The sequence below is a fragment of the Poecilia formosa genome, unplaced genomic scaffold, assembly GCF_000485575.1.
Source record: "Poecilia formosa unplaced genomic scaffold, Poecilia_formosa-5.1.2 Scaffold81, whole genome shotgun sequence".
Taxonomy (NCBI): Eukaryota; Metazoa; Chordata; class Actinopteri; order Cyprinodontiformes; family Poeciliidae; genus Poecilia; species Poecilia formosa.
In genome coordinates, this window is record NW_006800020.1 from 1,197,799 (window position 1) to 1,223,095 (window position 25,297).

At 39.4% G+C, this 25,297-nt stretch overlaps 1 protein-coding gene across 8 annotated transcripts in view; it reads right to left on the minus strand.

Annotated features, from left to right (window-relative positions):
• Window positions 1-1,797: 1,797 nt before the first annotated feature.
• The window catches only part of LOC103141266 (multiple EGF-like-domains 11), a 110,975-nt gene continuing 87,475 nt past the window's right edge, over window positions 1,798-25,297 (minus strand). For 4 of the 8 annotated variants that reach the window (XM_016673772.1, XM_007556825.2, XM_016673770.1 and 1 more), the window contains 14 exons: window positions 22,882-23,045; window positions 22,663-22,765; window positions 17,877-18,023; window positions 15,540-15,674; window positions 12,638-12,766; window positions 11,210-11,338; window positions 10,443-10,571; window positions 10,195-10,323; window positions 9,864-10,100; window positions 8,635-8,804; window positions 8,457-8,520; window positions 5,448-5,492; window positions 4,601-4,807; window positions 1,798-3,470 (listed from right to left, as the gene is read on the minus strand). In XM_016673772.1, coding sequence (XP_016529258.1) covers window positions 3,295-3,470; window positions 4,601-4,807; window positions 5,448-5,492; window positions 8,457-8,520; window positions 8,635-8,804; window positions 9,864-10,100; window positions 10,195-10,323; window positions 10,443-10,571; window positions 11,210-11,338; window positions 12,638-12,766; window positions 15,540-15,674; window positions 17,877-18,023; window positions 22,663-22,765; window positions 22,882-23,045 — 1,964 coding nt within the window. In that variant the 3' untranslated portion in view covers window positions 1,798-3,294. The remainder of the gene's footprint in view (window positions 3,471-4,600; window positions 4,808-5,447; window positions 5,493-8,456; window positions 8,521-8,634; window positions 8,805-9,863; window positions 10,101-10,194; window positions 10,324-10,442; window positions 10,572-11,209; window positions 11,339-12,637; window positions 12,767-15,539; window positions 15,675-17,876; window positions 18,024-22,662; window positions 22,766-22,881; window positions 23,046-25,297) is intronic. The other 4 variants (XM_016673774.1, XM_016673773.1, XM_016673776.1 and 1 more) reach the window with 2 other exon arrangements.

Consider the following 25,297-nt stretch of genomic DNA (forward strand, 5'->3'; position numbering starts at 1 on the left):
AAAATCTTGAAACATAGAAAGCCTCAGGTGAACAATAACACGTGACTGGTAAAGTATTTCAAAAATCAAGTTTAAATGGTGGCAGAGACAGCTCTTTAGTCTGTTGTCATTTTTATGGTCAAATTGTGCAAAAGAACCAGCTTTTATTTTTATTCCCAGGGACTGTCAGCACAACACAACGGTGAATGGGATGCAGCTGATGTAAAAAGTTGGGAGGAAAAAAATCTATATGAAATGTTATATTGGTGGTCAAAAAAAGGCAATAAATATATTTGTAAAGGAGTGGATACAACCACAAGAACACAAATTCCATGTATTATTTTAAAATCTCTTCACAAAGACTATTCAAAACAAAATCCTTCAACAGAATATTCCTGTGTGTGAACATGGCAGCTCTGAAGCTGCTACCGGAGTGAATTTCTTCTCCTCAAAACTCGAATCAAGGTCTGGACTGCGAGCATCTACTATTACAGTTGGATTTCTTATTAGACAGAAAATCTGACAGCAGCAGGGACCGTACAATGACAACGGGAGTTCACTGACTCAATAAGAGGAGAGAACGTAGAAATACAGCAGCTGGATCGCAGGGCTGCACTGCACATGAGGAGTCTCGTTTTTATTGGTTAGGAGGACGGTGAAAAAGAGTGGGGCTTCTGACTCTGCAGGCAAATGGCATCACAAATCCACAATGGGTGGGCTTAAAATGCATGAAAAACAGATGATTTAGGTAATGGGAGTGAAAACGATGTGCAAAAAGCAAGTAGGGAACGTGGGTGAGATGAAAATGGTTATAGAGATTAAAAGGATGACTAGAATAAAATGGATGGTAAAAGAGGATAATAAGGATGAAAAGGAAGAGAGGACCAAGGGAGAGTGTGATGAGTGGGACGGTGAGGGGTTGTAAAAAGGTAAGAGGAAGATGACAGGGATGCAAAAGGCTCCTAAGTATCGATGTGAATAATGAGTGGAATAGAAGTGAGTCATAGGGCGGGAGGTGGAGGAAAAAGAGATGAAGAGTGTTTGTAAAGAAGGATGAGTACGATTATAAAGATGGATAGGTGGAACAAAGGGGGCAAAATGAGAGAACAAAGGATGAAAGGGATGAAGATGGAGTTTTAAAGATGGATGAGGCGGATGAATCAAATGACAGACGGTTGTTAGGAGTGTGGAGAAGTAGGGTTAAAAGGGGTCAAATAGAGAGATGAGGAGGATGAGTGGGTCGCAAGGGAGGATTAGGAAGATGGGTAGGATGGTACAAAATTATAAAAAGAGATGAGAAGCAGCAAAAATGAAAATGGGTCAAATGTAGGGATGAGGAGGATGGATGAAACTGAAAGGGATTTTTTTTTTCATTCCAAGACAAAAAAAAAAACAATAGCTAGGCCAAATGACATTTTACACAAATTGTTCAAAAAAGGAGAACGAATGAGGATTTGTTGCAAGAATGGAGAGAAACAAGATTTGCTGAGAGAGAAGGAAGATTTGTTAAAAAGAAGGACGGCGAGTACTGGATTGAAGGAAAAAAAGACTTGTAACAACAATGACAAGGCTGCAGTAAAGAAAAAGAGTAGAGATAAGGTCAGGATGGAATGATGAAGGGAGGCAGGGATGTGCTGTCGAGAGCAGAAGATAAAGTGTTCTGTGTGCGAGCGCCAGCTACAAGTAGGCTTGCCAAGTGATTAGAGGCGGGGCTGAGGCGTGGCTTTGCTCCCAAACCTAAATGAGCAACATTAGCTAAATTTATCAAGGACATTTATTTGTTCTTATCCAGTGTATCAATGTGAATGAGACAGGTTTTTGGTGACAGAAGAGGTATTTAATAGGAAACAAACTTAAGTACCAAAACAACAACCAGATTTATGTGACAGCAACTAGAAAAAAAGTGTCCTAGTAGGACAAACAGTCATGTGAGGTGAGATCAACTGTCACAATGCTGCTCGTAGATGTGGTGACGTCCAGTGAAACGCTGTCTGTGCATCGATTGTCAACATGTTATTGCTTCAACAGAGGGTGGAATGGATTTAAGGAAATTCAATCTCCGAGATAAAAGAATTAATTAGCCTGATAGGAAAATAAAAAAGAGGTTTTAGAAACAGATTTCTATCACACATGAATCCCCTTTGTAAATGCTTTTGGGTCTTACATTGGTCAGATGAAAAGTTATTTTTAATCTACAATTTGACAGAGAGAATATTTGAAGTGACTTCAAAAACAGCTCACAAAATGACACGGCTAATCTCACAAGAAGATAAATTGTGTGTTATCTACATCGGTGGGTATCATTATCTGATCATGCTCATCTTTTTTTTTTCATCATTATAACCACATTAATAAAAAGTCTTCAATAATATAAATTAATACGTAAAGCAAAGAGCTTCATAAATACAAAACGTAAAAGATCGAAGCATCCAATAACCTTAAAACAGAAACCAAGACATTTGCAAGAAAGAAAAAAGAAAAAAAAGCCTTCACATGGAAAACAACACAAGATTGGAGCACTTCATTAATGTGAAGAAAAGGGTCAAATGTTAGACCGATTCTGTGTCTGAAAGTCTCAATAAATGGAATAAATGCATGAACACTGGCGAGCTGAAACCATGTCCAGATACACACGGCCTCGTTAACAACAAAACTCAGCTTACATTAGTATTATGTGTGTGATCATTACTGGATAACAGCGAATACAGAACCATTACAACAATTTTTCTATTTTACCCATGCTTGCTCAAACTCGTTTTCACAGTCCCGTGTCGAACGTTTAGGCCGCCGGAAACGCTCCTTCACTTCTGAGTTCGATGAGCAGAGCTTCTCTTTATGCTACCTTCTCTCTCTCTCCAGGACAATAATTTTGGTTTGGGGGGCGGGGGAAAGGACATTATAAACACTCTGCTGATCTTTTATAATAAACATATATCATGGGATAAAAATGAGCACAAGGACAGCTCTCCCTGTAAATAAACTGTCCACTCAGTTCACGTGTCCTGCTCTCTGCAGTGTTCGGAACAACCCTGTTCCACATCAGGAGGTCCATATAAAGGCCAGGCAGCAGTCTCAGTAGTCAGCTCCACAACAAAATAAAACTGGCTAACAGTCACTGGTGAGTGGGACACTTTTTCCTCCCCTCATTTTCCCTCAAGGTCACAGGAAGAGAGCCGAAGTGAGCCAGGCGAGTCGTGGCTGTCTCTCCATCTCAGAATCTCAGCACCAAATCGAACACATACAGAGACAAAGGGAGAGCCATTGGCTGAAAGTTGGTTTCCTGTGGTTGCCAGGCCAGGTGGAGGGTTGTTCACCCTAAAGCAAGGAACTGGGGCTTTCTGGGGGCGCCGGGGGTGTGTGTGTGGGGCTGTGGCGCATGGGCAGAATGTCGTAGTGGCTAGGGATGTGGCTGCCACAGGAAAGGTCATAAGGACCCTGGGAAAAACCTGTGGCCATTCCGTTGGGTCCCTGTAGGATACTCACGGTGGGCTCTGCAAACAGTTTGAGAGAAAAGGTAGGAAAAAAAACAAAACAAAAGAGAGACATACGTTAGTAAGGCCAAGGAGAAAGGTGAAACGCTGACGCGAGAAATTATGCTAATGCTAATTAACCAGCCAATCTCACAATCTGTTAAGTTATGCAATCTAATTTCCGATCTAAACCACAGTCGGGTCCAGCAGATGGCCGCTCACACGGAGCCAGCTGCCTCCGCTGGAGGTTTCTTCCTATTAAAAAAACAGGCAGTTTTCCTTTACTTTCACCATATACTTTATTGATAACATGATTCAAACAGCTCAGTTTCCATAGAGAGAAAACCTTTTCACAGACTGGCATATAACCTGAAGTTAACTGCACTGATATCTAATTGTAATTGAAATATGTGGATTTTAAACAGTCTAATATTTTACTGAATTAACCATCCATCTCTGTATATAAATTAGATCCGTTTGCTTTGTTTAGTGCCTTGAGTTGACATTTGTTGAGAATCAGTGCTACTGAAATAAACTGAAGTGAAATTAATTAACGTATCAACTTTCAATGAATTCTTCACCAGTCTAGGGAGCAATCTTCTTTATTTCCCAGATTAATATTGATTACAGACAATCAACAATTACTATGAACTGTAATATGAGTCATGAATATGATAGGAAAGCTAGTAATAAGGCTAATAATTGAATATACAAATTTCAAAACAAACAGAATTCTTCTCACAAATTTCTAATTAGTGGTTAAGGGAACAAAAACAAATCACCAATTCTACTGTAAGGCAAGGGGAGAAGGAAAATAAAAAAGGAACGTTGTAAATGAACTTAAAACAGTGAGGACTTCTGACGCCAACTTTTGGTGGAGCATACAAGCATTACAAGTAAACAGGGACATTATGGGAACATCGGTAAAGTGGATTTTTCTTGCTGGTAAAAACAGTTTTTATACGTTTATATGACCGACAAACTTACTAATATAAGGTAGACAGCAAATTTCAGCAATGACACTTTAAAATGACCAGAGCAGAGCAGTTAAAGTAAATAAAAAAATAAAAAAAATCATATCTGATCTGATCATATCTGGCTCTCTGCAGATGAAAGCCGAAAGCTTCCATCGAAATCAACAGCAAACTCACCAACGTCATAGAGGTTCCTGCTCACGGTGCCCAGGAGAGTGGCGGTGCCTCCAAAGGGGACTTCACGGTGGGAGGGGGACTTCATCTCCACATAGCTGCTCTCTGTGTGCTTGCACGCCAGCCCGGGTGGGTCTCTGATAGTGGCGTATGGATTATCACTATTCAGCGAGCAGGAGCTGTTGTTGCACATGGAGCTCTTTATGTAATCTGCAGTTGCCACAAGACAAGGATTTATGCAGCATCATAAAAGATGAAGCGATTGTCACGGACTCATAATGGCGGTATTAATACATGAATTTAAGCCCATATTGGAGAATGGCGAAAAGAATGGCAATGAAGCTTGTTGCCATTCTGAAGCTGAATTTCTTTTGTCTGCGACAGGTGACTAATGGTGGTATATAGTAATAAGAGTACAAAGGCAAGAGAGTGGAAGGCTCATCTCATCTATAACGGTCTCATCAATCTGATAAGAGGCCTCATTAGAGACCGCAGCAGAGCCCTCTTCACACCCCTGGGTCTCTCACATTCACCATCGACTGCCCAGCGCTGAAGACAAAATGACGTATCAGGCAGCGAGCCATGGAAAGCAATTACTATTCGGATAAAAGCTCAGCCCACCATGATCCTGTCCAGACTGCAGAGACTTCTTGTATAAATCAGAAAAAATACAGATGTGACACTTTGCGGCTGTGAAATTAATATCAAAAGAGAAAAAAACAAACAAACAAAACAATCCAAATAGAAAACTTGCGCATCAGCTGTAAAGTGAAAAGATTCTTTTAGCCGTTCCACTTGGAGATAAACTTTAAAAACACCTGAAAACTGCGTTGTGAAGTTATCTGCTTACCTTTTCGCGATGCTTTTTGTGGCTGTGCCTCATTCTGTTTAACTTCTGAAAATGTGAAACAAGAAAGGCAAACATTTTATACAGAAACAGAGATTCAATTTCAGCTTTCAGTTTGCTTATGATGGATCGGCTCTACCTGAAATAAGGTTTAGCTGTCATGCTTTAATTTTTCATGGTTTCCTTTATTTGTATCTTATTGCTACACACACAATTAATAATGATATTACAGAGGGTCAAAATGAGCTCATAAAAAAGTATCAGTCAGGAGAAGAGTACAAAAAGTTTTACATTTGTATTTATAAAAATAAAGACTCCCCAACGACTGAATAGTGACTGTTTTGTCAAGAAGAGTGAAATTTTGAGCATTTTCAGATACTGGTGCGTTTTAATCCAAAAAAATTCCAAGCTACTAAAAGTCCAATTTATTTTTTTTAAAACTAAAGAGGGATTTTATTTTCCAAAATGCACATCAGAATTGCTTTCATAATATGAAAATCTAGTTTTAGAATGCCCTAGTGTCTGAGCCAAATGAACCAATGAACATATATCATATATAATTTTTTTTACAATGTCCAGTTCATCCCAAGTATAAAATACTATTTTGAATTAGTTTTTTTTTTTGTGAGGCATTACAGGCACAATGTGATGATTGTTAGATCTCCAAGCTTCTGCTCTCAAACAGCATTTCTACTGACTTTATCCTCCTCACTGGACAATTTATTATATTATCACCTTCCTAAAATAATGGCCTGAGGCTTCTTAAATTACTTTTGGCAAAAAAAAAAAAAAAAAAGACATAGTCCATTATTTTAGGAAGGTGACAATATAAGTCTCTGTCTCATGAAACTACCTCTGCTGCTGCATATTTCCCTATACATACTGTCTCTTTGTTTAGCCATTGTGTTATGCATTGATTTCTTATATATAACTTTTGGTTGCGGTCTCTGCTGCCTTGTGCGCACATTCTGTCTTTTATATTTTCTGCATATTTCTCAACATCAATCATGGAGTTGAACGCAGTCATTAACAGTTCCAAGCCTAAACACGACTGAAAAGGAAAAGTTGAATCCTTTAATACACAATTTAATGCGCGGTGTGTTCATGGCAAGCCTGTGTTAACCATTATAAATCTTCTAAATGTCTGCCTAAATGTAACATAAAAATGTTCCAACATAAATTCTTAGCTGTGAGGGAATGTCTGAACATTTATCATCAGCAGTTTATTTAAAGGTGATATCAGAGAAAAGTGTGGAATAACAATCAGGTTTGAGCAGGCAGGGTGTTTTAATTAAGGAAGAGCGATCTATCACAGTTTGATCTTCAAACATGTGTTTGAGGGGTTTTATTATCGCACCGGCAAAGGAGACTTCTCAAGGACGCCTGGAAAAAAAGTTGCAGATGTCCATCAGAGTGGCAGTGATGATGGACACCGCAGTTTTTAAGAAAGAACACCCTGTTGAAATACTAGGGTCTTAAATATTTATTAAAAATACAAAGTATTTTGTGGGTACTTTGGAAACTTCTACTTTTTGAGACTGTAGTCTAAAAGGGGTTGAACCAAAGTAACGCTAAGCTGCAAGATTCAAGCATTCCCAGAAACTAACTTTTAAAACCTCGGCATATTTTGATAACGATAACAGGCAGACAAGACCTTAATCTAAATTAAATATGGTAAATTAAAAAAAAAAAAACAACAACACAAATTATAGACAGACATTTTCATCTCCTTAAGTTGGTTTCACACCACAGTCCTGCAGACACACACTCTCAATCAGCCTTTTCCCCAGCCGCGCAGGCTCACCCAAACAATCACGGCTTAGAAGCAAAACAGTGAGCTCCCAGATAAGCTGGGATTATCTCCTTAAATATTAGCAACTTAATAGTCCCATTCTGATTTTATATGGAGATATGTCTCCCCAGTGCACAACCACTTCCAAGCAGGTATCAAATGCTCAAGCAGTGAACCCCTCTCCTCATCTTGTCTGTTGTGTACAGGAAAGCCACAATTTTCAGCTTTTTTTTATTTTTTATTTTATCTGCATTTACTTAATGGCTTTTCCCAAATTAAGATAATGAGAACATTACTATAGAGTAACTGGTTATATTTTTGGCAACAAATATTTTTCTTGGTATCAAGTTCTTGTTTGACATATCAGTATTGTGACATTCCCAGTAGGTTATATTATAAAAAGAGTGGACTGTATTCATTAGATCCAATTCTATTCAGGACTGATCAACAGTTACTGTGTTATCAAATTATTTGGGTTTATATGTAATCACAGAACAACTACAGTTATACCAGGTAATAAAACAAAAAAAATGTCACATCATCCTTTTTAAATCTCTTCTTGCGACAGGAGTGAGCATCAAGCCACTAAAGAAATAATGATAAAAAGAGTCAAAAACACGTTAAATAAATGCAATGTTTCTTCAAATAAGGACGGCAGAATGATTTTAGCATGTTTACTAATCTAAGATACTTGTTACTGAACAGCAGCTGCACGTTTCTACGTGCAAACCGATTTCATCCTGTTGCATTTTACGTATCGACAGATAAACACTTGTTTTTCTTCACAACCACGGCTCTTCTGAGGCATTTATAAAAGGCTGCTCTCCTGAATAATAATAATAAAAAAAAAAACGCTCACACTTTGTTGTAGGATTTTCTATAATTAATATCCTAAGTGTGCAGCGTTTGACCCATTGTAAGTCATCATGGTCACTTGGGGAAGTGAAGGAGGACTAATGAGTTCATAGTGACCCCTATTCATCTCCACTCCAGTTCTCCCCCTGTCCTACCCGCATATCTTATCAAAATCAGAGCAAAGGTTATGTTTAACAAGAGACCCCTGCTTCATCTTCATTCACAGCAGGCTTCCGGCACCGAGAGGTCCGCTTTAATGACACGCACGTCTTCGCCCCTGATTTGACAGTTTTGCTCATTTATTGCTCTGAAATCCAAACTCAGCCTATATGTGGTGTGACATAATAAGTGAGAGTAGGACTGACCTATGTCATTAAGGTTGCAGAAGGCTCTCCATTCTGAGGCATTTCGGCCCTTCAGGGTACTTGACTGCAAAAAAGAAGAATATAACACGACAATGGCTTAATGCTCCGACGTGGTATTGTTGGGTAAAAAATAATTTAAAAAAAAGGCAATGACAATGCCAATGTTGAAAGGCCGTACTTTGAGAGTCAGAGTCCCGTCAAGGTTGCTGGAAATGGTGGAGACCACGTTGCACTGGGCTACGGTGGGGTAACTGGGGTTGGAGAAGCATTGGGCAGTGCTGCTGGTGGTGTTCTGGTTCTGACTGATCTCTGAGGCGCTGGCCCTCATTGCAACAGTACTGCCACACTCTAAAAGTTTACAGGATGAGATGCTTAAAAGATAATGTTAGGTCAATGGCACTTTTAGACAATTTTTTGTAACAATATTCTTACATTTTGATGTGTTTTACATTATGTCATATTAAAACCACAACATTATTTATTTTAAAATAAATAATGTTACCAAGTAGTGCATGTGATGTGGAAGAAAAATAACACCTGATTTTCATATATATATGTTTTTTTTTTACAAATTAAAATCTGAAAAGGGTAGAACCGGGTTTCTCTAAAATGATAGGCTTTGAGGTATGTCTCTACCAGCTTCGAAAATCTAAGGACTAAAAATATTTGACCATTCCTCTTTGCGAAATGTCAAGCTCCATCAAATTGGATGAAGAGCAGCTTTGGACATTCATTTTAAACCCTCGCAACAAATATTTAATTGGATATAGTTCTGAACTTTGACTGGGCTTTCTCTAACAAACGACTTTTCATCCTGTTACAGCTCCTGATGGCTGTTTTAGGTGTTTGTCCTACTACAAGGTGAAAGTCAAGCCACTTCTTCTTAACCACTTGGCTCTGATCAATTCTCTGATTAATCTTGACCTCATTCATCCATCTGTTTACGTGGACGGCTGTGTCTTAGTGGGTTTGCAGTTGTGCCATATTCATTCCATATTCAGACAATGGCTTGACCAGCGCTCTGCGAGACGCTTGGGATACTATGACCTAACTCTACAAACATTGGTGTGTCAGGTGACTTCTGAAGGTAATTGGTGGGACTGGCTTTCAGTTATGGGGATCGCAATAAAAAGATGCAGGAATAAAAATTCATGCCTCGCTTTTCATATTTTAAACCTTGTATTCTCTACCTTCCGCTTCAACTTAATTATTCATTATTATTTTACGTTTTACCTCATAGAACACCAATAAAATGCAACAAAGTTTAAGCTGTTGCTTGGCAAAATATGAAAAAGTTTAAAGGTTATGAATACTGTGTGTAGGCACAGTTGGGTATATGTGTAGACATACATGCATTATTCTCTGTGTTGTAAATAATAGATTTAGCCATTAATTGAAATATCTTACCAGAAAGAGAGTAGTCAGTGTTGTTAATGTGCATTGCCTGTGAGTAGGACACACTGGGCTGGATCTCCTGGCCCTTGTCCCTCTGTCTCTGCCTGTACCACACAAACACACTAAGCATGGCCATGAGGATGAGAAGCAGAAAGATGATGCCCATGACAGCCCCCGCAGACTGCCGCTCTGAACCACGTGCCGGGCTTATCTTGGTGTACGGGTTCAGCTCTTCCATCATCAGAGCTGCTACACAGAAAACGACAACAGTGAGTGCCTTAAACCATATGTACACATATGTTCCATCAATAATCCAGTGCAACTTCTCCAACAGCTCAGTCACCTTGATCGCAGCGGATGCCTTTGTATCCGGGGCTACAGTAGCACGTTCCAGTCACATAGTCGCACGTTGCATTGTTCAGGCACTCGCACAGCAGCTGGCAGCCATATCCAAATGTACCAGCAGGACACTCTGCATGTCAGGGGAGTACATTACTACATTTATCAAATTAAAGCACTTAGTGAGCAGGAGCCAAACACATCCACAGGGTAATTTTGCATAGAAATAAAAATGTGGCTGGCGCACTCAACTCTGCTCGCAGCCCGTCCCGATGAAGCCCGTTCGGCAAACACACTGGCCCGAGATGTGGTCGCAGTCGGCGCCGTTCTGGCAGCGGCAGACTTCAGAGCAGTCTTTTCCGTAGAAACCTGAAGGACAACCTGGAGATAGAGATGTATATAATGGTCGGATGGGGTGGGAGGGAAAAAGGAAAAAGAGAGTGGAAGACAATGTAAAGAGTCAAGGTCATATCACCAGGGAATAGAGAAATCAATACAACTCAATGTCACCACGGCATACTCAATAAGGGACTCTGTGAATAAATGGAAATGAAAGATTTCCTGCTTCAGCAGAAAATCCAGTTATGCCGTGAACATAACTTTTTGTTCTACAACATGAACAACACGCAACTGAATGTTAGGACTGTGTGACAAGAAGGAAAACAATAAAAACAATGTTCCTTATCATGCACAATAGCATGAGCCTGACTCTACAAACAACTCTGGGTAAACCCTTAGGGTTCTGCATAATGGCATTCAAATTACAGGACTGAAGCTGATGAGCTGCACTATCAGTGAGTAAATGACTGGAATATATTATGAGCAAAATGATGAAGTGACCATTATCTTTTTTTGATGTTGCTCTTCCTAAAAAAAAAAAATTGAAAATGGAAACTTCACATCATACATTAGCCTCGAGACTGGAAAACATGCCTCCACAACATCCACTGCAGTTCTGCAGCTCAGCCAGTAGATGACACTGTGCATCTTGTTTCTGGGTGTGGGAGGGGAAAACTCACGCTGTGTGCAGTAGAGACCAGTCCAGCCAGGGCTGCACCTGCACTCCCCATCATAGGCACTGCACTGGGCTCCGTTGTGACAGTTACACGAGTTGAGACAATCAGGACCCCAGTGCCCAGAGGGACACGCTGCAGATGCCAGAGACACAGTCAGGCTCATGATCACACTATGTGTCGCACCCTAAAACATGCACCAAACACATGAAAGTTGGGACACCCTCGAAGCATTTGTGAAATATATCTTACTGTCTATTCTGAAAACCCTGTATCAACAGACAGATGTCAAACAGGTAGGGGCCGGCTGGCTGAAAATATTTAGCCACAGTTTAAAGTGTTTATGATGAGATTCAGGAGAAAGTAACCAGATTTTAGCATTTCCATTATGGAGTGTTGAGTAAAAGTGCTGCCCCTCCCACACCTGCTGCTGCACACCACCAGTCAGCTGACTGAAAGACGCTCCCACTGTTTTCCACTGACAAGATTTGGGAAGAAAATTATTCTGTCTTGAAACGTAGTCCAGACAAATGGAGAATAGAAATTGGGATTGGTCACACATGAGGAACACAGATAGGACTTTTTGCAAACTTCTGCAGCTGTTTGCAGACTCTCTGAACAGTTACAATATCATCTTTCAAAACTTTCTGGAGAAATGTAAAGTTATTGTTGTCCCATAGATTCTCCGGCTTACCGCTTTCACTCGCCACGTTAAGTAAGTATTGCTGTTGATTTATTTTGTTGTTGTTCTGACTGATACCTTTGTACAATGAGATCATTCTTATATTTTGTCACTTGCCTGAAAACTGTAGCTTTCGCTAAAGAATTAAAATAACCAAATGTCAGGAAATATCAGGCAACAGGTATGTACACAAAAAGGTGCTTAAACAGGGTGTTTGTTTAAGCTTCTCCACATTTATGCCACCAGCGTATTGCAGCTCTTTTTTTATTTTTTGTCTAATGTGTAACTTGAATTTTACAGGATTAATGTTAAAATACACATGGAGAAAGTTTTGAAATGATTTATCATGGTCTTTACTTTACATCACTAAATCTTGGCAGTCTAACAGGGGTGTCTAGATTTTTGAGAGCCGCAGTACACATGCACACACACAATGCATATCTGTTTCCCATGGTGAGCTGGCTCAAAGTTGGCTTAATGATCTTTGGCCTGAGGTGCAGTAAATCAAAGAGCATAATGCATTACTACAACCATTTAAGCTAGCAATGTGTTTTACATCATCTGGAGCCGAGGGCATTACTTGTGGATGAGTAGGGTCATGAAGATGACTAATGTGTATGAATTTAAACGTATGAGGGGGAAATAAGAGTGGGAGACAAACGATGAGAACAAGGGAAATGTGTAAAGCAGAAAAACAAAAAAAACAAAACAAAAAAAAAAAAACACTTGAGGCAGATACGGTGAAGTAGTACCCTGCGAGCAATCATCTCCGGTCCAGCCGGGGAAACACTGGCAGGAGCCGTCGATGGGGTTGCAGGTGCCGTTGTTGGTGCAGAGGCAGATCTCTGAGCAAGCCCTACCGTACCTGCCGCTCGGACAGACTGCGAAATAAAAACAAAAAGCAAAATAATGAAAAAAAAAAAAAAAAAAAAAAACACAACAATAATCAGCCCCTCTAAAGTTAATGTAATTACACAGGGTCAATGTAATTACACAGGGTATTTGACCAACATAAAATCCGAGCACTTTACAAAGAGCAGGTGTACTACAACAGAGACTTCCACAGCAGCTTAGGTGAACATTCCCTCTAATGCATTATATTGTTCTATTGGAGTGGACATGAAGTGAACTGATCTGTTTAGACAAAAGGAGGAGTTAATCACTGCCTCCCGTGGCAGAACTGCCCTATTTCTACCCACTAGAGAGGAATGAGTGATGCGCCACAGAATTAAAATAGACTGTGTACACAGACCCCTGTATAAATATTTTATGAAATTAATATTTCAATGCACTCTGGCAGTATTCTACAAAATATATCATATCCACCGAAGCGTCTATTGTCTTTTTTTTATAGGGGCAGGGGGGATGAGAGGAGACAAATTGTGCCAAGGTGTATCGCAGCGTCAGGATCTGGGAGCTGCAGCACCAGAAGACAGATCAAAGGTCTCATATAAAGAGAATAGCCCAGTGTTAGAAATATCTGATAAGGTGGCTGGCTGAGGAAGAGCGGGGTCGGACTCATTTTCATGTGGGGGGATTTTAATGATTGCATTTCAACTGGCATTCCCCTCTTCTTGAGAGCTCTTTCAAGCTCCTTCAAGCAGGTTGTCATTAAGCCATGAGGTTGACTCCCCCATGCTGCTGCGGGGAGAATTTCAAACCTCAGCTCACTAGGAGAGCTTCATTAGGCTGGGACTCTGCGTGCTGGACAAAGGACAAGTGAGGACGCCAGTGGGGATCAACATAAGGAGGAGAACAGCCATGTTGTCGGCCACCTCCGTCCCTCGTCGCCCAACGGCTGCTCAATAGTAATTATAGCCATGACAAATTAGGGCCAGCTCTCATCTTTACTCACTTCTCTTCCTTCAGCTAAGCTTTTAAACTTTTATTTATAAGATACTGCTTAAAGCCATGAAAGAGAATTCAAGACAATCCTCCATGGCTTTCTGTGATTTATAAAAAAAAAAAAGAAAAGAAAAGAAAAGTGAATTATTAGAAGTAAAAATCTGTAGCACAATTGCACGGATTCTTTTCAAATACTCGTTTTAATTGAAATTTTGAGTACACAAACACAAGTTCATCTTAAACAGGTGAAACTCGGCTTACAAGACGGACAGAGGTCAGACAAGAATGAAGGTGTAGCTTCTTTCTGTTTTCAATATTTAATACAGTGTCCCTGCAAAAGTGCTGAGGCTAAGCATTTCCACAAACTTCATCAAATTTAATTGGGGTTTTAAGTAAAACATTCCAAAGTAGTGCATAATTGGGAATTTTGAAGGATTGGTGTTGGGTTTTGATAATCTGTTCCCAGGAATAGACTAAAAAGTGTGGTGTTTTAACCATTTCTTTGCAAAAATATATGAATCTCATTTGGATGGAGAGCATCAAGTTATATTACAGATTTTTAACTGTATTTAGGTGTGAGCTTTGACTAGGCCATTCTTACAAATTGCTGCTCTGATCTAAATAATTCTATAGTGTCTAATGGTGTATGTTCAAGGTTGTTCTCATCTTCAAAGGTGAACTTCCGGCCCAGTCTCAAATCTTCTGCAGCCTTCGACAGGTTTACCAGGACTGTCCTTTTCTGGGTTTGTACACATTTTTCCATTAGAAAATTCCACATTTTTCTAGACCCAAATTTGTATATTTTGTTTCTGAATTTCCGTATCAGTTTTCTGGATATTTGTGTTCAAGTTATTGACTCTGAACCAGCTTGAATAACAATGGAGTCAAATTATTTGTATGTTTCACAAATCATGATTATTTGCTGCTTTTTTTGTATTTGTGCCAACTTATATCAGCTTACTAACCATGAAGGCCTAATGGTTACTAAACCATTAATGAAGAATAAAGTTTCCTTAACTAAATTCTTTAAAGCACACTTTGGTAACTTTATAAAATTTGTGTAACAGTCATTTTAGTGCCTTTCTTTCTTTTAGATCCAGTTTAAGAAACATGACAATTTCAAACTAAACTCTTTTTTTTACTTCTGAATGAATGGAAAAAGTCAGAATGTGAAAAATCCAAATACTGATGATAAAAGGTTACATATACCATGTAGTGTGGCAAATCAAGAGAGGTCATATTATAATATATATATATATATATATATATATATAAAAGCATTATTCCTGAGAGTGCAAGAAGGAAACAATGTCACACTTTAGACACAAATTTAGGTAAAAGAAGAAGCTGCAAAATAAAAGAAAATGCTCTTTTTTCTCCCTATGATTCCGTCATCAACACATTTTTCTGCAAAATTGAATCATCACCAAAACAATACGGTACATAGAGGTTAAAACTAATTTTACAGTAAGACGTGATGTGCACATGATTCGTCTTTGTGCATTAACAAAAAGATTTTACATGCAGCTCCAGAATCAGATATTCTGCAAAGTGTATTCATGCATTCTTTGCCTGAAAACCTCAGCCTGAGAGATTTTTATATGGATTGTGGAGACGCTTATCTGATGCAAAAAAAAAAAAAAAGTTAAATTTTAAAATTTACACTTTTTACTTGAAATACTTCCCAGCTTAGTAGTACCTCTGAATGTAGACATGTGCATCGATTTCTAACGAAAAATACAAAACAAAAACAAAAAACTTTAAAGGAAGCTGTGCAGGAAAAGGAGTAGGACTCAGGAGGCTACTTGCCTTGGTTGCACAGGGAGCCCGTGAAGCCAGAGAGGCACTCACAGTGGCCGGTGACATGATGGCACGGGCCGATGCTGTGCACGCACTGCGGACACGTCTGGCTGCAGCGGTGCCCATAGAACCCCGGAGAGCAGACTGCAGCCAACAGAGCGTGGCGGGGGAGAGGAGAGGGAATCAGTCACCAATGTTGATGGAACAAGAGGTATATAATTATTGGACACAGCATGACAAGAGCGATCAAGGGAGTAGAGAAAAATCAACGCCGGAGGAATTAAAAGCAGAGGAGACAAGGAGAGCGTGTGAAGGGGAGGGTGAGAGCAGTAAAGCTGTCATTATTGTAATCACCGACATTTTATCTCCTGCCTCAGACAGAATAGTAGGAGTTAAGAGAAGTGTAAAAATATTTTTCTGTGTCAAGAGTTGAAAGCTGCTTTATGATCTAAAAATGTCAGGAATAATAAACAACCCCGTCTTGGTAATGTGCTGAAAGAATATGAATCAAAAGCGGATAAAATGTTATTTTGCTTATATCACTCATAAAGGTCCTAGTCTTTGGAAATGGGAGACTGCAGCTGATAAGTCTGCTAGATGCAACAGTGGCTTGCCAACATATTTACACCCTTGAAACTTTTTTAAATTATTTTGTATAATAATTTTATAAATAAATGTTATACACCAACACAAAGTAGTCCATATATGCGAACCATTGCCCACTGTAATGTTGGCTACATGTTTAAGGTTGAAGGCTGCTAAAAGTATGATGCTGCCACTACCTTTTTTCATGATTGGATAAAGTCTTTGGGATGTTATATTTCCTGCACAAACATCATTTTGAATGAAGGACAAATAAATAATTTTGGAAACATCTAACCAGAGCATCTTCTTCTACATGTTTTGTGTATTTCTTACATGGAATGTGGCCAAGTATAATTAGGAGTTATTATAACTTTCTTTCTACAGTGATTTTCTTCTTGCCAATCTCACATCAAGACTAGATTTGCAAACCGTTGGCAGTTGAATTGTCAACAGTTTTTCCCACCTGAGCTTCATATTTTTAGATGGAAAGAATTTGGATCAGTGTTCTAGATGTTGTAAACTTTTCGATGTTGTCTTTTAACAAAACTCCACCACTTTGTCCATGATCTACTGTACCTGCCGGGGTCTTCATGATGCTGTTTGTTCTCTAAGGACTACACAGAAACACTGTCTTTATAATGAGATTAAACGCTCTGTTTGGTAATTAGGTGACTTCCAAAAGCAGAATGTTTCACTGGATTTTATTAAGGACTAGTTAAAAGAGCTGAGGCTTTTTTTTCTCCAAGAAGTGTCATCACTTCCGCTTCGAAATAATTAAGTTTGTAGAATTAATGTGACACAGTTTTCAACAAACACTGTTTTTGTAGTGAACCGGGGAAAGTTTTTTCCTCCAGCGTAGATATTCTCAGGAGAGAATCGGCTCCTAGCTAAATAGAGACCTGTTAAAAACTGATAACGAAATCACAGTAGTAATATGACAAGCCATTAGGTGTTAATTGTAACGTATTTAAGGGAAAAGGTGTGTAGCATATTACCAAGCTCTGGAGAACCATGTGATGTCTCAAATGAAATAAAAAAAAAGCACATACACACACACACACACACACCCTGCACGCATACACACACAGATTGAGAGTTGTAATCGTTTTACCTGATGAGTAAATTACTTGGGTAAATATTGAATTTGTCTGAGTGATTATTTTGCTCGAGGGGCAAACACACGCTCACGCACAATGCATGCAGCTTGTTTAAGCTTCTCTCTTATTTTCCACTCAAGTTGATGTTTACAGGTTTGTGGTTGTGAATTTCGCTCCCAATCAGTAAGCTCCTCACTTGAGAGCGGCTTCAGACAGAACCTCCCCCCCCGACCACCACCTTTTTTTTTTCCCCCAGACAGCAGAGCGGGCTCTCCCAGCAAGCATGCCCACTGATGAGCCTCAGGCAAGGACCGAGTCTCCCACTGTGAGCTGGTTGTTAAGGACGGTGTAGGAGGACGAGGGGCGTGCACGTATTTACGTGTGTGTGTGCGCGTGTGTTTGAGGGATGCCATAGGGAAAAAGACACTGTGATTAAGTGATAGCTGTGATGAAGGATTTACACTCAAGCCGCTCTGACCGACAGCTGAGTGCCTCTCCTCAGTTGGCTCAACCTTTAACAATTCTTCAAAGATCAAAACAAGGTCAGCTGTGTGATGGAGTTTGTTACCGCTGCAGCTCTCAGCACCAGCCAGTTATCGCTCAAAGCCTTGGATCAAGAGAGGTTGCGTTTTTTTTTTTTTTTTATATAGAGGAGGAGGCTCACTTCTTTTGCACGAAGTCCCTCTGTATCCAGGTGCGCACACACATGTGCCATCCTCGGGAGAGCAGGACCCTCCGTTCTGACAGGAACAGCTGACTGAACAGTTGGGTCCCCAGAAGCCTTGTGGGCACACGTTATCGCAGTGGATTCCTGCAGGCACATTAACAAAACGAATATTCAGCGGATGCAAAATACGAGGGAGAAAAAAAAAAAAAAAACCTGGTTTGCTGCAACATTCTAAATAGCCATCTGTAAAAACACATCGTTAACAGGGACAGCATTCACAATGCCTGATATTAACAGATCTGCGGGGTTATTCAATCACCATGGATCCTCAAATGATTTTAGTCCTGAATAAAGCATCCAGTTTGAAGTGTGTGTGTGTGCGTGTGTGTTTTTTTCAAACCCAGCCCATCTCTCACACTCCATTTCTCCTTTCCAAATGTATTTTATATTTGATCTGACTGGGGCTCCTTGCCAGTGCACTGTGTTGATTAACAGGGTTGGGCCTCCAGAGAGCCCCAGCTTGTCTCTCATTCTCTTTCAGCAAAGCTGGGGTTGTGTACAGAGCTGAAGGGAGGTACTCAGGCTACAAGAGCACAGACTGGAAGTGTCACAGTGTGTTTGGTGCAGCTCCAACCAACAATTGCAAAATAAAAAAAAGAAAAAAAAAAGATAAGAAAAAAGAAAACACGGCATCCACACAGGGTTCTCGGTGTGCACATGAATGCATTAGCACATCCATCAGAGCAGCAGCGTCTTTTCTCTCAGCCTCTTAGAAAAGTGAGATGAAAGGAGAAAGTTGCACGTACTGTGCTACATACAGACATGTAGCTTCTTAAAGAGTGATACACTTTATGTAAGTGCAGTTGCACGCACGCGCTCACACAGACATACCCCAAACTCTCAAACAGTCATGTTCGAATCTCATTTGAAATTTCCTTTGAATAAGAATATCAGAAGAAGGTGTAGCCATTAAAGGGGCCTCGGCGCACAACCTTTGAATTAAACCTGGACTAAACTCTTGGGAGCCATGTTATACTGTAACCACGGCACTTTAGGGCAGGCATGGAGGAGTAAAAGGAGAGGAAATGTTAGTGCTGATGGGATGAGGGGGGTGATTTAGACATGAGCAGAGCTGTGGACATCAAAAGGAAAGCAAGGCATGTGTTATTCTGGGCCAGCCAGAATAAAAAACGGTGACTGCCTTCACTGTGGGAAAATGAATGCAGACAGAGCATCGTTTTTCTCAGAGTAATGGTGACAAACAGAGGGGCTTTGCATGCCTGAAAGAAAGAGTGAAGGAAACTTGAACTGAGGTCTTTTGCTAAAAAAATTGTCAGAGGTGCGACTGCTCTTTATTTTCCTCCAGCTCTTGCTCACACACGTAGACTTTTTTCCTGCTCTGGTAAACAGTGCCTTGTAAAATTATTCATATCCTTTGAAAAGTTAAACATTTTTGTTACGTTGCAACAACAAATTTCAGTGTACTTTAGTGGAATTTTATGTTATGACCAAAACAAGGTAGTGGAAAATTGCAAAGTGGAAGGAAAATTACACAACAATCCCCAGGAGTCAATACATTTTTTTGAACCATTTTGTTTTAATCGCAATTGAAAGCTTTCGCCGTATGTTTCAACCAGCTCTCACACCTAGAGGTGAAAAGTTTTTCCCGTTGCTCTTTCAAAATATCTCAAGTAAACAATTAGAAATTTTGCCATCTGCACTCTGTATCACTCTGACACGAATACTTCGATATAAACCATTACATCCGCACTGCATGTTCAGGTTAGTTTTCCTGCTCTGTCTCGTCTTTTGCAGCCTGCAGGTTTTCTTGACCCATGGGAGAAAACATTTCCAACAACATGATGCTACTGCTAATGTTCAATCATGAAGAGAGTGTGTTAGGGATGATGTAGTGAGTTAGCGTTCCAACTCTACATCTTATACATGTTTGTGTGTCTCAGTTTGTTTAAAGCTACATTTCTTTCATTTTTTTTGTATTCTTTTCACTTTTCTGTAAAAGTCACATTTATAGGGCACTAGATAGAGTTGTACTGGACACAGATTTTCCCAGATGAGCTGTGGATCTCTGCACAGCTCATCTTTGGGCCTTTTGGCTGTTTCTGTCTAGGCTTGCAGCTGTGCCATAAGTTTCAACCTTCAGATTGTCAACTGTACAGTATTATTTGAGATGTTGAAAACTGTTTGTGTTTCTCCATCCTCGCGATGGTTTTTGTTCACTAATGACGCCTTCACAGAAAAACCATATTTACACTGAGACAAAGTTACATAAATGTTACACTAATTAATCTATTTGGATGATTTTTTTGAAGGCAGTTTGTTGCACTGACTTCTGTTTAGGCGCATTAGAGGAAATGGGGCCAAATACATAATGCACACCAGACTTTTTTAGAAAGAGATTTTTGTAGGGCAGTGTGATTTTCACTCTACTTTGGAATTATGAGGTCCTTTGTGTTTCTTTTCACATAGAATCCCAATGAATTATGTTCGATTTGTGATGGTCAAGTTCCAGTTCAATAAACACTTTTACAAGAAGGCACTGTACTGACAAAAGTTCTGCACAATTAAAGGTAAAATTACTATTTTACATAGTAGCATATTTTCACCATAAGTGTCTTCTTAGTTAAAACAGTCTTCAAAATGTATGTTTGCTAATGTCAGCAAAAGCCATGTAGATCTGCCAGCTGATGCATTTATGCATATACAACTGTCAAGCTTCGTCCCATTCCCAGACATTAAAACTAACAGCAACTTCACTGTAGAAACCTACGCCAACTCTGAATTGAGCAGAACCACAAATAAGACAAAGTTTGTTTATATATATATATATATATATATATATATATATATATATATATATATAGACTTTCTATAAATAGGCATTTTATTCTATCCCTGACTCAAATGACTGTACTGTATCGAATCCCACAAAGTCCTCTCCTTCGCGGTTCAAGTGTGTACTTGCGCATGTTTGTGTGACCCACTGGGCTGCACACTGCCCACAGCCCTGCACCCTGGTGACTCAATTAAGGCTGACAGATGGTCCCGACCTGTGCAGGATTCAGAGCATGAGAGGCCCATTTTGTCGTCTTCATTCTCGCAGCTAATAAACCCACATTGTTTCCTGGAATAAATGCCCGAAGCTCAGGAGGCTGAATGGAGAGGGCTGCAGGGGGCTCACAGGCTTGACCTTTTCTCCTGAATTTTTCCCCTTCTCTGATTTCCTCTGTCTACCTGGACTCGAGAACTGGGACCTTCATTAGTATTTGACATTCAGAAACAACATATAATTTCGGAGCAGAATGTTCTTCACCCTTGCTCTGTCATTCACAATCTCCTTTAACAGCTCTTTCCAAGAGTGCAAATTATTTTAATGATGAGAGCCACAGACTGCGTACATCAATAATAGTATGTGTTTGTAACGGAAATCCTTTACTATTCCATGATCAAATTAAAAGATGACTAAGTTGAAACAAAGCAATTGTGTTGTCGATTTTTATTTAGGGGCTGTTGACACACAAAAAAAAGAATCATTCACGCAACTTAGACAGTTTACATGCTTAATTTATCTTCGGCAACTCAGCACAATGTATGTAAAGGCATGTAATCCTAAATGGCTTTATTTAGAAAATTATTTTAAAGCTTAAAAGTTAGAAAATGGCAAAGGAATTATACTAATTAAAGTAAATGTTATTTGCTTTACCTTATAAAAATCTGTACAGTGTTAAGGTGATAGGATGAGCCCCTGTTTGGGACATAATTGTATGACACAGAAAATAGAAATACAGAAACTTGTTCAAAAATTTTTCTGCTTGCAGTGAAACTTTCTTCACAAATAACTCAATCTTTCACATTTCCTCTTTTGCTTCATCTCAAGATAATATAATTATTTCTATGTCACTAAGAATTAAACACTATGGTGAGACTTTATCATAAAATGTTGCTTTTGTTATGATGTAGAAAAAGTGCTTTTTATTAAAAGTAAATGTGGAGAGCCTTGCTTATCTGCTGTAATGTTTTCCCAGTACAAGTTACAGTTTAGAAGATACAAGTCAAAACACACAGACCTCAACTCTAGTAGTAATCCAAAGATTGAATTTAGCTTTCACTGAAAAATACAAGTTTTTTCTTTTTATTTCAAGTTATCCTGCAGTGTGAGTTTTATAAAAAAAAAAAACACAAAAAAAACCCAAAACCAAACAACAAAAAATAAAAGACAGAGCAATTGCAATAGGTTTTCAGGGAGTGCTAGGTGTACACAAATGCTGCTTTGTTTCACATCCTTGTTTCTTGGCTGATCTAGGTCTGGATCCTAAACAAATATCACAGTCAATGCCAGAAGTTTTGAAGGAGTACTGGCCTAAATATTTGCTTAAGTTGGCTAAGTTTGTTCTACTGGGCTGTAAAAACATAATATTAGTTGTAATAAAAGCTTGTCTGCATGCCAGCACCAATTCTTGGAGCCAAAAGTAATTAACTTAGAGCTCAAGTCTTAACATCCCTGATCCTTCTACGGCATTGGCTAAATAAAAAAGCATACTAACCAATTCATTAATAAAGCTCTGCTTAGAGCTTTATTAATGTACCCTGTGTGTACTTAATATACACAGGGTATATACAGGGTCTCTAAAATGCTCCTGTATTTTTGCTGTTGGTGTAGATCTGTGTCTTTGAGGAGCATCTGATGTCTTTGATATTGTGCTAATGAGGTTAATTAACAGATAAACTTTGAGCTTCTTTTGACTTGTGAGGAAGCAGCACTGACCGGTCCATCCTGGGTAGCAGCGACAGAAGCCACTCACAGGGTCGCAGCCATCAGCGTGACTACAATCGCACCGCTCACGGCAGTCCAGCCCATAGGTGCCGTCCTGACAACGACAGTAGCTTCAGAGTTACAGATCTCAAGCAGAACACTTTGCAGCTGGTACATGTTGACGAGAAGTCAGAAAGATTTGTATCGCCTTCTCATAGAAATTGCACTTACAGGGCAGGACTCGTGACAGTGCTCCCCTCTCCAGCCAGGAGAACAAGCACAGGTGCCGTCCACGGGGTCACATGCAGCGCCGTTGCTGCATAAGCATGTCTGGTTACAGCCCAGACCCCACGTACCGCTGGAGCAAGGAATGGAGCAGTCCACACCCTGCCAGCCTTGAACAGAAGAGACATCCAAGAAGAAAAAAAGAAAAAGTTGAATATGTTTATTAAAGACTTAATTTAAAAAACGTGGAGAGATTTTGAATAAGAAACCAAACACTTATTATTGTATCTTATCTCAAACATAAGAATAAAAATGTAGAAAAAAATAAATAATAATAATAACGACTAAATGGCAGAACCCTGAGCTAATTTTTTAAAAGATTTTTTGATGGTTGAACTTTTTGGATGTTAGTCATTAATCTTCTGACAGCTTTGAGAATAGCTTGAGTTGTGGCCCAGTCCTCCTAACAGTCTTGTTGGCCGTATTGTTCACACATATTTTAACTCTGCCTACAAATTTTCTGTGGCACTGAAATCAGGACTTTGACATTGGAACATTGGAAAAAATGACTTTGTTGCCTCTATGCCTCTATTTGGCTGCATGTTTATTGCCATAGTCCGTTTGAAAGACTGTCTTAATATGTTGCTAAATATGGCAGTTGTATCATTTGTCCTGTAGCAAAACATCCAAACGACATAATGTTGCCATCCCTAAATAACACACTTGTCATCATGTTCGCAGGCTCATGAGCCTCCTCCTTTTTTACTCCAACTGCACTGGTCAGTGGTCACTATGGCCAAAAACTCAAGTTTTAGTTTCATCAGACCACAGAACATGTTTCCAAAAATGTCTGTTCCTTGGTGCATTTACAAAATGCAATTTACATTTTTATATTACTTTTGGGGTATGTGCATCTTCCTTATTGAGAGGCCCTGTTAGTGAACAACTTGCTTTACAGTGAATAGAAACACTTTCTTACCAATTTTAAGAAGCACCTTTAAAAGGGAGTCTACTTTTGATCTGGGGTTTATACTAACATTTTGCACCAAAACATGGTCATGTCTGGGACACAGGACTCATTTGAATAGTATGAACAGTATGTTGTTTACATTTGCATACAACTGTGTGAACAGATGAAAGTGGCACCTTTTCATGATGCCATTTAATACAGCAGTGTATTTCAGGTTTGGCTTTAAAATACATGTGTCTATTTATCTTAAATGTTGGGAATTATCAGAAGCTTGCCACAACAACAATAATCAAGGGTCTCAATTTTAAATATTGTGCATGCACAAAACGGGACCTGAATCTGCCACATATCACTTAACATGCAAAGTTTAAGATCTGTAAAAAAAAATAATAATAATAACTTGACAGGAGAATGTGCAGTCCCTCACACAAACTCTAATCCACACATACACTCATTTGAGAGATGGGGAAACTGGCGATGCAGATGGTGAGGTGGGGAATGGAAGCCACACTGCATCATGATTCCTTGCAGACATTTAATTTCACTCCATATCAAATATTAATCATAGATCAACTTTATCATAAGCATTCAAAACAGCAGTGTTATTTATGTTTCTGCTGGTGAGGCATAGCTAAAACAAAATAATAGACCTTTCAAATTAAAAAAAGACCTGTAAGCCAACTTAAATCGTAAATCAAAGTCCACACAACATTTCATCAATGTTTTTTCTCCATCGTATTCCTCCCCCGGATGATCATCAGGGTGATAACTATGACAGATTAATACAGAAAAGGTGTGAAAGGTGTGAAGGGATTGGACTGATTGTTGTAAATATATAAAGACAGTGGTGAAACTTGTGTAAATCTGTGCGATGGATGCGTTGGCACTGCTGGAAGACTTTGCAAATGGGACAATTAGGAAGGAAAGTAAAAAGATTCTGGCTTGGCGTACTGATGCTCTCTTCCACTATAGGCTGTAGGGGACGGTGCTAGCCCCTCAGGCGTTGGATCCCAACCCCCTTTCCAGACCTCCAGAATGCAGAGGAAGTGAGCATTAATACCGCTCACTCCCGCGGGCATGCAACTATTGAGCATGCCATCGGCCTCTGAAAATGCTGGTGGCAGTGTGTTCCTTTTATTTGTCACGTCATGGCAACCAAAACCGCACCTTATGCATCAACGCATTGATTTCTGCCTGGGTGAAATTGCTCTTCTTTACTCTTTTCTCAGTGGTTGCCATTGGTGACCATAAAAAAACATGGCTCAGTGGGCGCATTTACATACACCTTAATATTCATGATGCACTTTGCATTGACCATTTATGGTTGAATGTGAACAGAACATGAGGTAGCGCCTTCTATGGAAATGTTGAAGTATAGCAGTGATTTATAAAGTGGTAAATGCTTTCTAGTGTGCATGTGCATGGCTTTATAATCATATATATATATATATA